The sequence below is a fragment of the Oryctolagus cuniculus genome, chromosome 2 (genome assembly GCF_051225735.1).
Source record: "Oryctolagus cuniculus isolate XC-2025 breed Fujian yellow rabbit chromosome 2, ASM5122573v1, whole genome shotgun sequence".
NCBI lineage: Eukaryota > Metazoa > Chordata > Mammalia > Lagomorpha > Leporidae > Oryctolagus > Oryctolagus cuniculus.
The window spans coordinates 163,575,124-163,587,130 of record NC_142868.1 but is presented as its reverse complement, the minus strand read 5'-3'; the positions used below and the strand labels follow the sequence as shown (position 1 = coordinate 163,587,130).

The 12,007-nt window shown below is 39.8% G+C and overlaps 1 protein-coding gene across 13 annotated transcripts in view; it reads right to left on the bottom strand.

Annotated features, from left to right (window-relative positions):
* The window catches only part of PREPL (prolyl endopeptidase like), a 54,930-nt gene that overhangs the window by 29,947 nt on the left and 12,976 nt on the right, over window positions 1-12,007 (bottom strand). For 8 of the 13 annotated variants that reach the window (XR_016229400.1, XR_016229404.1, XR_016229401.1 and 5 more), the window contains 4 exons: window positions 6,255-6,377; window positions 4,749-4,815; window positions 3,690-3,896; window positions 1,261-1,396 (listed from right to left, as the gene is read on the bottom strand). Coding sequence is in view for 7 of the 13 variants with exons in the window: in XM_002709895.6 (XP_002709941.3) it covers window positions 1,261-1,396; window positions 3,690-3,896; window positions 4,749-4,815; window positions 6,255-6,377 (533 nt within the window). In the remaining 6 variants the exon portion in view is untranslated. The remainder of the gene's footprint in view (window positions 1-1,260; window positions 1,397-3,689; window positions 3,897-4,748; window positions 4,816-6,254; window positions 6,378-12,007) is intronic. The other 5 variants (XR_016229403.1, XR_016229405.1, XM_070069182.2 and 2 more) reach the window with 1 other exon arrangement.

Sequence of the window (12,007 nt, the reverse complement as noted above, 5' to 3'; positions counted from 1 at the left end):
ACTGAAAGATCTCTACAATGAAAATTATAAAACACTGATGGAAGAAACCATCAAGGGTACAGATAAAAAAAGCAAAGATATTTCTTGCTCATGGATTGGAAGAATTAATGTCATTAAAATGTATGTATACCTAAAGTAATCTATAGAGTCAGTGCACTCTCTGTCAAAATACCAATTATAGTCGTTACAGAATTAGGTGTCATGGTCTTGACATTAAGGCAAAATTTATTTTTCCATAAATCATTTCAGAAAGTATGTCTGGGGCTGGTGCTGTGGCAAAGTGGGTAAAGCCACCGCCTATGGTGCCCGCAACCCATGTGGGCGCCGGTTCGAGTCCTGGTTGCTCTGCTTCTGATCCAGCTCTCTGCTATCACCTGGAAAAGTGTGTAACTGCACCCACACAAAGACCCGGAAGAAGCTCCAGGCTCCTGGCTTTGGATTGGCCCAGCTCCAGCCATTGCAGTCATTTGGGGAATGAACCAGCGGATGGAAGACCTGTCTCTCTTTCTCAGAAGATGGCCCAAATCCTTGGGCCACTGCACCTGCACGGGAGACCCAGAAAAAGCTCCAGGCTCCTGGCTTCGGATGGGCCCAGCTCTGGCCATTGTGGCTATTGGGGAGTGAACCAGAGGATGGAAGATCTCTCTCTCTCTCTCTCTCTGCCTCTCTGTAGCTCTGTCTTTCAAATAAATAAAATCCATCTTAAAAAAAAAATTAGTACATCTGGTTAAGAGACAAGGGATAAATTTACCACCACTTCCTCTCAACCCTGGTTAAATAGTGAGGCATAAGTCCCGGAAATTATAAGGAGCTGGAGGAAATTTAAAGAACTACCAAAGTACTAGGAATGTAAATTTTAAGACTAATAAACATGATTGTTCAAAGCAATTTATAAGTCAGATAATCTACATGAAATGAATAGTTAATTTTGGGCAACTGACACCATGGCATGTTAGTTATGACTTATGGGAGATTTATGATTGCTATATATGGCAACCCCACTAAATGTTTAACTAACAACTCTTCTCATGTGTTATAGTCCAGACAGAATGTCTGCGACTTGGCAATTAAATGTAGGGATGTATTAGTGCTTACTCTAGAGTCTGATTATAACCAGACTCCACTTTTGAACCAAGTAACAAAAGAAATGACCATCCCTTAGCCTTACAATATGTGATTACAACCAAAGTCATTATTTTAAGTCAATGTAGAACAATGCTTCAAGTAACTGGAAAAGATTCAACTGCACTATTCTAGTACCTTGGGTCTTTTTCTGTGTAAAAACGTTCATTACGTTTGTTATCACCAAAAGTTGCTCGATAAACATCATGACAGCGAAGATTCCTCTGGAAGGTGTAGAATAAAACATCTTCATCTTCTTCATCCTTGACCCATTCTGAAAGAAAATAATTTAAGAATTATACATAGCCACATACAGATGAAGTGAAAAAGCGTAGTATATGCTAATTTTGAGTGCCAAAGAGCAGAGATGCACAAGTTTATCAATGAATACCCAAATACAACTATCCCATACATTTGATCCATATGTGTATGAATAGACTTCAATATATTTTTGCACCAAAATCAACTTGTTTTTTAATTTCATTTTCCACAAACTTTTTTGAAGTATCCTCATATATAAGTCGAAGAGTTTTCTGGAGAATAAAACACTGATTCTTCAGTTTGAAGACTTCAAGTTTTTATACGAGAGTATAGAAATGTTTGGTATTTAGATAAGCTGTTGGTAAAGTCATTTGCTTTCAGAAGATGAATTCTTTTTAAATCTACAGATTGTAACTTGAAGTTTAAATAAATACTGGACCCCTTTTTTTCATTCTGGTATTTTTTTTTTAATCTGCTTTCAACCCACATGATGATGATATCTCAAAGTGAATATATTAGAATTATTTATTTAATCAAGTTGAGACACATTAGAGACAGGAAGAGCTCCCATCCACTGGTTTACTCCCCAAATGCCTGTGATGGTCAGGGATGGGCTAGGCCAAACAAAGAAGCCAGAAACTCAATTAAGTCTCTCATGGGGTGGCAGGGACCAAACTTCTTAGCAATAACCTTCTGTCTCCCATGGCTGGCATCAGTAGGAAGCGAGAATCAGTAGCAGATTTGGATTTCATACCAGGCATCTGATATGGTATGTGGGCATCCCAATCTGTGGCTTAACTATTACATCAAACACCTACCCCTGTCAAACACATCTTAGTGCTGGTTCTTGATTTCATCAAAAGCTGTCAATGGAAGCTTGCCCACAATTACAACATGACTGCCACCTGGCTGACAGTGACTGTTAAGTCATCATTGTAGAGCATAATAAGCATTCTTATTTTAGAGGTTAAAATGTACAAAATGTAGGTGTTAGAATCCATTCAGTAAGGCATAACTTCAATTCACTGCAAAAGCACTTAAAGGATGGGGAAAGTGATGGCACAAAATGAAGAGGGAGAATGGTGAAATATGTATGTACCATTCAATGACAAATGCTAATAGTTAATTGGTTTTATTATTAAAAATGTCATGGTTCCCACTGATGAGTTACTTCAACATGTTCCAAGTGACATGGACTTTTGGATAGTGACTTTTGGCAAATTTCCAGTAACAGCATGGTGAGACAACATGGAATTAAAAAAATATCCAAACTATTAAGATGCCTCTCATATGAAAAATTTATTCTAAATAATTGTAAAGAATTTTCTCAAGGGGCCAGAACTGTGGTGTGGTGGGTAAAGCCACTGCCTAAAGTGCCAGCATCCCATATGGACATTGGTTCAAGTCCTGGCTGCTCCACTTCCGATGCAGCTCCCTGCTAATGTGCCTAGGAAGGCAGTGGAGGATGGCCCAATCACTTGGGCCCCTGCACCCACGTGGGAGACATAGAACAAGCTCCTGGCTTCAGACAGGCCCAGCTATGTCCACTGCAGCCATCTGGGGAGTCAACCAGCAGATGAAGACCTCACTTTCTCTACCTCTCTATAACACTTCCTTTCAAATAAATAAATCTTAAAAAGGAATTATCTCAAAATATACTATATATATGTATATATATTATATATATCTCAATACACTGTATAACTGGACTCCGATAACTTTAAAAATGAGCATTTAAAAATCACCTATATAATTTTTTTTAAAGAACTCACTGCACTTAGTGCATTTGAAAGTGACCTCATAAGTTCATTTTTTAAAGTTTTATTTATTTGAAGGCAGAATTACAGAGACAGAGGCGCAGAGAGAGGTCTTCCATCCGCTGGTTCACTACCCAGATGGCCGCAATGGCCAGAGCTGTGCCAATCCGAAGCCAAGAGCCAGGACCCTCGTCTAGGTCTCCCATGTGGGTACAGGGGCCCAAGGACTTGGGCCATCTACTGCTTTCCCAGGCCATAGCAGAGAGCTGGATTGGAAGAGGAGCAGCCGGTAGTTGAACTGACATCCATATGGGATGCTGGCACTGGAGGTGGCAGCTTTACCCGCTATGCCACAGTGCCAGCCCCTACATATATAATTAAAGAATTATAAGCATAAGAAGCAAATAGAAAGATATGGAGTTCACATGGATAAATCAATCAGGTACTCACCATCTCCCTCATTCACATTGACAAAAAAATGGTTTCAAAATGTGAGCATCTCCTACTGCTGCCTTTTCAACATATAGACTATTTTAGTTAGGGGCTTACCAAAACTGGACACATTTGGGAAAGAAGCTTCCATTACAGGTTGATCGCTAAGCTTCACAACTATACAGGTAGATGCTTCAGAATCCTCAGTTCTTATCTTGGCAGCCACGTATTTCTCATCTGGAGCAACTCTGATACAATCAATGAAGGGCTGGTCCAGTTTAAGTTCTTCCAAATTGAACAAAACTTCATAATTCTCATTGTCTGCTGTATAAAGAAAAGAAAGAAATTACTTCACAAGTTACATTTAAAAATATTTTAAACTGTGTCTCATTGTTTTAAATTAGCATTTCCCTTGTATATGCCATTTCCTGGCTTCCTTCAATACTTGGCAATTTGTGCATAAACTGGCGTCATTTAATATTATCCTATGCTATTATTATTCTATGCATCAACCTATGAGCTAATATTCAATTAACAATACAGTCCAGTCTATTATTTATAGAGTATATAAAACCTAGAAAGCAACAGAGTATAAACAGCATCAAATAATATCTATAAAGTGCCTACTACTAAATGCCCAAATCTATCTCCATTCTCCCAAAGCTTATGAGTATAGTTGTTAACTTTACATTAAACAAACTTAATATTTCTAAAAAGCTGTTTACAAAGATAACTAAGGGGCAGGTGCTGTGGCGCAGTGGGTTAAAGCCACAGCCTGCAGCTCTGGCATCCCCTTTGGGCACTGGTTCAAGTCCCAGCTGTTTCACTTCCAATCCAACTCCCTGCTAATGCACATGGGAGAGCAGCAGAGCCAAGTGCTTGGGTCCCAGCACCCACATGGGAGAACAGGAAGAAGCTCCTTGATCCTGGCTTCGGTCTGGCCCAGCTTTCATTAAGGCCATGTAGGGAGTGAACCGCAGATTGAAGAACTCTGTCTCTACCTCTCTCTGTAACTCTGCTTTTCAAATAAATAAAACAAGTCTTAAAAGAAAAAGATAATTGAGAAATAATCACAGAACATTTCTTATATCTGAGGAATTAATACAAAATTCCCTTTTCAAAAAAGTGAAACCTAAAAAAAAATCAGGGCATGCTAAAAGCAAAATCGTGTTGTACCTTCTTCATCTTTGGAACGAACCAAGCAGCAACCTTCCTGATAATATACAAAACCACCATGCTTAACCTGAAAATGAGAAGACAATGTTTTCTTTAGTATTTATTTAATTAATCTTTTAGGTTAATTTTAGGTCTGACTATTCAAGATGAAGAATGAGATCTCTCATATAAAGCAGATCTGTTGACATCTATGAAGATGTATTAAATATAGCAGACTCCTTCTTACAACGTAACTGCTAAGAAATCATTTCCATATGCTTACAATCTCGGCAATAAAGTCAAAGTATCATGAAATATGTCAGTTCTCATGTCTTCAGACATAGTTTAGGAACTAGACCAAGTGGCAACCCTAAGAAAATCCAAAATGATGCAGATGAGGTGACTGAAACTTTCATAAGCCTGAAAACTTCCTGAGATTCTTTCCTTCAAAACCTGTTGTCATTACTACCAATGCAGTCTAGGTCTGATCTTATACACAGGCCCTTATCCTCTGCAATGACAGATAATGGCAGTTTGAGATGGCAAGAATGAATTACCAACATGTGAGTAGCACTCTTCCTCCATATTAACAGCAATTAACTGAAATGATTTCAGCTGGCTTAAGACATACTATTTACTACATAGTGGCATTAAGTTAAATCTAGAATTCCTGGTTTTTAACCTAGGACTATTTCCATTCTGGTATGTACATGATTTTCATTTATAATCTGTGGTTCCATTTTTAAATGTTATTGAAAAATTTTCAGTATGTACAATATTTCAGTTAAGCATTTATAACTGTGGTAACCATATATGTAGTTATCATGGTATTACTCTACTTAAAAGTAAATTTCTGGCCGGTGCCACGGATCACTAGGCTAATCCTCCACCTAGCGGCGCCGGCACACTGGGTTCTAGTCCCGGTCGAGGCGCCAGATTCTGTCCCGGTTGCCCCTCTTCCAGGCCAGCTCTCTGCTGTGGCCAGGGAGTGCAGTGGAGGACGGCCCAAGTACTTGGGCCCTGCACCCCAGGGGAAACCAGGATAAGTACCTGGCTCCTGCCATCGGATCAGCGCGGTGCGCTGGCCACAGCACGCTGGCCATGGCGGCCATTGGAGGGTGAACCAATGGCAAAGGAAGACCTTTCTCTCTGTCTCTCTCACTGTCCACTCTGCCTGACCAAAAAAAAAAAAAAGTAAATTTCCTTTTATCAAAAAAAGTAGATACAGCAATAAAATACATTTTAAATGAAAAAGATATGTGAATAAGTTTCATTTAAACTTCTCCTTAGAATAATTACAAAATTTTTAAGCAGAATTGATTCTTGCAAAAGCTCAAAATTTAATAATGTTTGTAAATTCACCTTAGCTTTTATCCTTAAATGTGAGGATCATACTCTGCCTATTAAATTTTGTAGCACATCTGAAAGGTCAAAAGCAGTACTGTTTTCATGTGGGATTATGTCTATGAATCAAAAGGTTTCTGAGTGGTAACATCAATGATAGAAAAAAGACATGGTTTATCTTACCTCTGCGTTGATGATCTCGTATTCTTCTTGTGGCTGTGTTTCTAATTTTGTTCTCACTTTTTCAAATGCATCCATATTTTCTGAAGGGGATTTTTCGTTTTCTTGTTTAATAGGCAGATTATCCTAGAGAAAGTTTTACTGGTATGTTTACAATATTTCAAATTAGGAGGGAGAAACCTTTGCTTTTTAAAAATAATTCTTACTTCATTTTCAATTAAAGATTACAGTGTTAGGTCCATACCTGTGTAATAATATGCATTTTATAGATTTTAAATATTCTTAAGTTTATCAATAAAATGATTTTTTTACTTAAAAACAAAAGACTTTTGATGGTCATATATTAAATTATTTATTTTAAAATAGTTCTTAAAATGTAGTATTAAGATGTTTTAGACAATATTCATTTGGTTTTATAAATAATGAATTACCTCCTAAAAGGAGAGAATTATCAAAGGAACAGAGAGATTATCTTTACCAACAAATGTTCACTGCTATTCTATCAGAATTGGATGAAATTAGTACTACTTCATTAATCATCATTTTTTCTTGTGGAGATAACTCCTCAAACAGAACTGATAAAAACATGAATTTCATTCTTTAAGGAAAAAATTCACTTTATGAAAGGAATTCAGAAAAATAGTGGACAATGAACATGATTAGAAATACAGATGAGGGTGAAACAAGCATTTATGATAATTTATTGGGAGTGTCTACAGGCTAAGAGCTTTGGCCTATGATAAGCAACCAAATACCCTATGAATGATTAAAATTTAGGAAAGGCAGAATCTCAATTGTCAAATAAAAGAAGATGTTCAATAATTCATTACTTCACTGGCTTGCCTTGTTTTAACAAAAGAACTCTAGCCAAGATTTTCAACTTCAGCCCTCTGCCAAAGATGACAACTGCACAGTGATGTGTGCCAGAAGGGGCACTAAGCCTTTGGTGAGGACCTCCAACAGCTGGCAAATATTTATTGCACAAGTACATACGAGATACTTTACCAATGCTGTTGAGAATGTAAGCTATAAATATAGTATTACAAAGAGTTTACTATCTAAAATTAAACAGAATAGAAAAATCACCAAAACAAGATGGAAAAAAATCATTTCCATAAAATTTTCCTGATACTTGTGGACTGTTATGATTTGTATTAGATTCAATTAGTATAATGGTTACTATGATAACCTCATTTAGCCTCCACATCTAATAACACGCAAGGGTACTTCAAAAAGTTCATGGAAAAGTGGAATAAGAAGGTAAGTTTATTTTGGTGCAACAGTCCCCAAACTGGAGGCTTTGATGTTTATTTTTTCAGTTTTCAGGGTTTTTTAGCTTTTTTTTTTTATTTGACAGGTAGAGTTACAGTGAGAGAGGCAGAGAGAAAGGTCTTCCTTCTGTTGGTTCACTCTCCAGACGGCCACAACGGCCAGAGCTGCGCAGATCTGAAGCCAGAGGCCAGGAGCTTTCTCCTGGTCTCCCATGTGGGTGCAGGGGCCCAAGCACTTGGGCCATTCTCCACTGCTATCCCAGGCCATAGCAGAAAGCTGGACTGGAGGAGGAGCAGCAGGAACTTGAACCCAGCACCTATATGGGATGCCGGCGCCACAGGCGGAGCATTAACCTAGTGTGCCACGGCGCCCCCCCCCCTTTTTTTTAAGGATTTCTACAAAATCTGATTGTTCTTTAGAGTAGTGACTCAAAATATCCATATGAATAATCCAATAATTCCATGATATCACCGAACAGAAACATTACATTTTAAATCAGAAGTAGAAATCTATCCTAGAAGTATAATCCAGCAATAGGAGTTGCCTTTTCATTTCCAGATAAAATTTTCTGTGTCCAGTAATCCCCACTGGAACTCTGAAGTAGAGCCAGGAGAGCTATGAAAAGTACCTCACTCTACTCCATGCAGCTCCTGGGACATTCTAGGTCATGGAGCTGGGCGCTCTCACTTTTTAGCACCTGTTCTGAGAACCATGGCCAACATAAAACTAAAGGCAATAGATCTGGATCTCATGCTTGTCCTTTTATTTTATATTACCGAATAACTTTTTTCTGAGTCAGAAATCCCAATCAACTGAATTTATCTGAACCAAAATAATTCAGAAACCAGTAGAATTTGTGACTTCCTCTTACTGTGCAATGTGTAGCAATTCAGAGCTTTATAATTTCTGAAAAGGAATTACTCCCATGGAAGTTGAGATTTTACAAAGTGTTCATAAGCTGTTCCAAGTTGTTTTGGGTTTTGTTCTGTCCCATCATCTTGGGACTCTGAATGCTTTAAGTTTTCATTTTCACTCCCAGCTAGCATTATCTCGAAGGTACATAACTAAAGGTATCCATTTCCACCAAGCATCTTAATACTTTAATACTCCAGTTGTTTCAAGAACACATATGTACCTAATGAAGGGGAACTAAGGAACGCTTCATTTTTAACTATTAAGACTACAGGTGAGGCCAGCGAACGGCTCACTAGGCTAATCCTCCACCTAGCGGCGCCGGCACACTGGGTTCTAGTCCCGGTCGAGGCGCCAGATTCTGTCCCGGTTGCCCCTCTTCCAGGCCAGCTCTCTGCTGTGGCCAGGGAGTGCAGTGGAGGATGGCCCAAGTCCTTGGGCCCTGCACCCCAGGGGAAACCAGGATAAGTACCTGGCTCCTGCCATCGGATCAGCGAGGTGCGCCGGCCACAGCGTGCTGGCCGTGGCAGCCATTGGAGGGTGAACCAATGGCAAAGGAAGACCTTTCTCTCTGTCTCTCTCTCTCACTGTCCACTCTGCCTGTCAAAAAAAAAAAAAAAAAAAAAAAAAGACTACATGTGAGTATCAACCATGAGTGGAAAAAAAGGAGCACTCCTTCTCACCTTACCACTGGCCCTTAACAAAACTTAACAATAAAAGTTGTTATAAAACAGGAGAATGGAATGTGTAACTTTATTATGACAAAAAGGCTTAAATTTAAAGACAGAAAACAATAGCAAATTAGAAAACTCCAGCAGCCTTTTAGAGATGGTGCTATTATTAAGTGGCTACCTCTAAGGCAGAGCAGGAAATCTTGTGCCAGAAAGTCAGGAAGTGCTCAGGGTTAAGCAGGTATGTCAAATGGATGCAAAGCTAGGTCTGAAGGGATTCCTACTCGTTACATTTGGGATAGCTCGAGCATTACAAAGAATTATGACTGTAATTAGTTATAAATCATTGGGGGAAAAACAAGTAACAGAAAAACCAAAAGCTAAAGGGGGGAAAAACAAGAAAGGATCTACCCCTCTTTATAAAATATCATCTCCATGTGCATTAAAAATATTAGAAAATAATGTACCAAGCACCCAGTAAAAACAACTGATCATCGACAGTTCTGAGTTATACAATATGCACAGAATACCAAAGTATGGTCTTGAGTATCCTTTATTCAAAACATTGGGACTATAATGTTTCAGATTAGATTTTTTTTTGTATTTTGACATACTCATATACGTGTTACTCTAGCAGCATTCCTAATCAGATAATCTGAAATTCAAAATTCTCCCAAATCAAAACTTTTGAGTGCCAACATGATGCTCAAGAAGTTCCAGATTTTATAGCATTTTACAGATTTTACATTTTCAGATTTCATCTTAGGGCTGCCCAACCTCTATTATTATTATTTTTTTAATTTTTTTTTTTTTTATTTTTGACAGGCAGAGTGGACAGTGAGAGAGACAGAGAGAGAAAGGTCTTCCTTTGCCGTTGGTTCTCCCTCCAATGGCCGCCGCTGCAGCCGGCGCACCGCGCTGATCCGATGGCAGGAGCCAGGATCCAGGTGCTTTTCCTGGTCTCCCATGGGGTGCAGGGCCCAAGCACCTGGGCCATCCTCCACTGCACTCCCTGGCCATAGCAGAGAGCTGGCCTGGAAGAGGGGCAACCGGGACAGAATCCGGCGCCCCAACCGGGACTAGAACCTGGTGTGCTGGCGCCGCTAGGCGGAGGATTAGCCTAGTGAGCCGCGGCGCCGGCTCCAACCTCTATTATTGTGCAGGTTACCTACAGATTGACAAAGGGAATTAAAATTAAATCCCTTCAACAAGGGTTAAGAATTAAGAATTATAGCAGCAGGTATCTTGGCATGGCAGGTAAAGCCACCATATGGGCACCGATTTGTGTACTGGCTGCTCCACTTTCCATCTAGCTACCTGCTAGTGACCTGGGAAAAGCAGCGGAGGACGGCCCAAACGCTTGGGTTGCTGCCACCCTGATGAAGCTCCTAGCTTAAGTCTGGCTCAGCCCTGGCTGTTGAAGCCACTTGGAGAGTGAACAGCAGATGGAAGACTTCTCTTCTGTAACAGTGACTTTCTTTTTTTTTTTAAAGATTTATTTTATTTTAAAGTCAAGGGTTACAGAGAGGCAGAGGCAGAGGCAAAGTTATCTTCCATACGCTGGTTCACTCCCCAAACAGCTGCAGTGGCCAGAGCTATGCCGATTCGAAACCAGGAGCTTCTTTTGGGTCTCCCATGTGGGTGCAGGGGCCCAAGGACCTGGGCCATCTTCTATTGCTTTCCCAGGCCATAGCGGAGAGCTGGATCAGAACTGGAGCAGCCAGTAGTTGAACCAGAGCTCATATGGTATGCCAGCATTGCAGACAGCGGTTTTACCTGCTACACCACAGTACTGGCCCCAACAGTGACTTTCAATTAAATAAATCTTAGGAAAAAAAAAAAACACCTTCTTTCCCAAAACAGGATATATGTGTATGTACATAATATTTACATATGAAATAAATGTGGTAAAATGTTAAAAACTGTCACATCCTAAAATCTAAAAAATAAAATTATAAAAAAGAAAAATAGCCAGACTTTAAGTTGTATGATACTGTAAAGGATTTTACTTGATTTTTCTTAAAATATTAATTTATAGCATTTTACACTTAATAAAAATCCTGAAATGGTATGAAAACCACACTGAAAACAACAACAAAACAATGGTTAAGAAATAGCAGTTATTGGGGCTGGCACTGTGCTACAGTGGGTTAAGCCACAGTCTGCGTCACAGGCATCCCATTGGAGCCTGTGAGTCCTGGCTGCTCCATTTCCAATCCAGCTCCTGCTATTGTGCCTGGGAAGACAGAAGATGGCTCAAGTACTTCTGGCCCTGCCATCCATGTGAGAGACCAGAATGGAGTTCTGGACTTCTGGATTTGGCCTGGCCTAGCCCTGTCTGTTGTGGCCATCTGAGGAGTGGAAGATCTTTCTCTGCCTTTCAAATAATATAAATCTTAAGGCAAACAAAATAGCAGTTATCACTAACTAAATTAGTATCAGTTAACAGTGGGGCACCTAGACATGATATGTTTCCTGATATTAAGTAATATGAAATGCTTCAATTTAAGAAAGAGAAAAGGGGGCCAGCACTGTTGCACAGTAGGTTCACCATCCTCTGCCTGTGGCACCAACATCCCATACGGGTGCTAGTGACCTGGGAAAAGCAGTGGAAAAAGAGGAAAAGATCCTCTTCTGACCCAGCTCTCTGCTATGGCCTGGGAAAGAGGTAGACGGCCCAAGCACTTGGTACCCTGAACCTGCACTGGAGACCTGGAAGAAGCTCCTGGCTCTTGGCTTCCAATTGGCTCAGCGCCAGCCGTTGTGGCTACCTGGAGAGTGAATCAGCGGATGGAAGACTTTGTCTCTCCCTCTCCCTGTAACTCTACCTCTCAAGTAAAATCTTAAAAAGAGTAAAATCTAAAGGAATAGAAGAAAATACGTTTTAATGAAGTTGTTAAA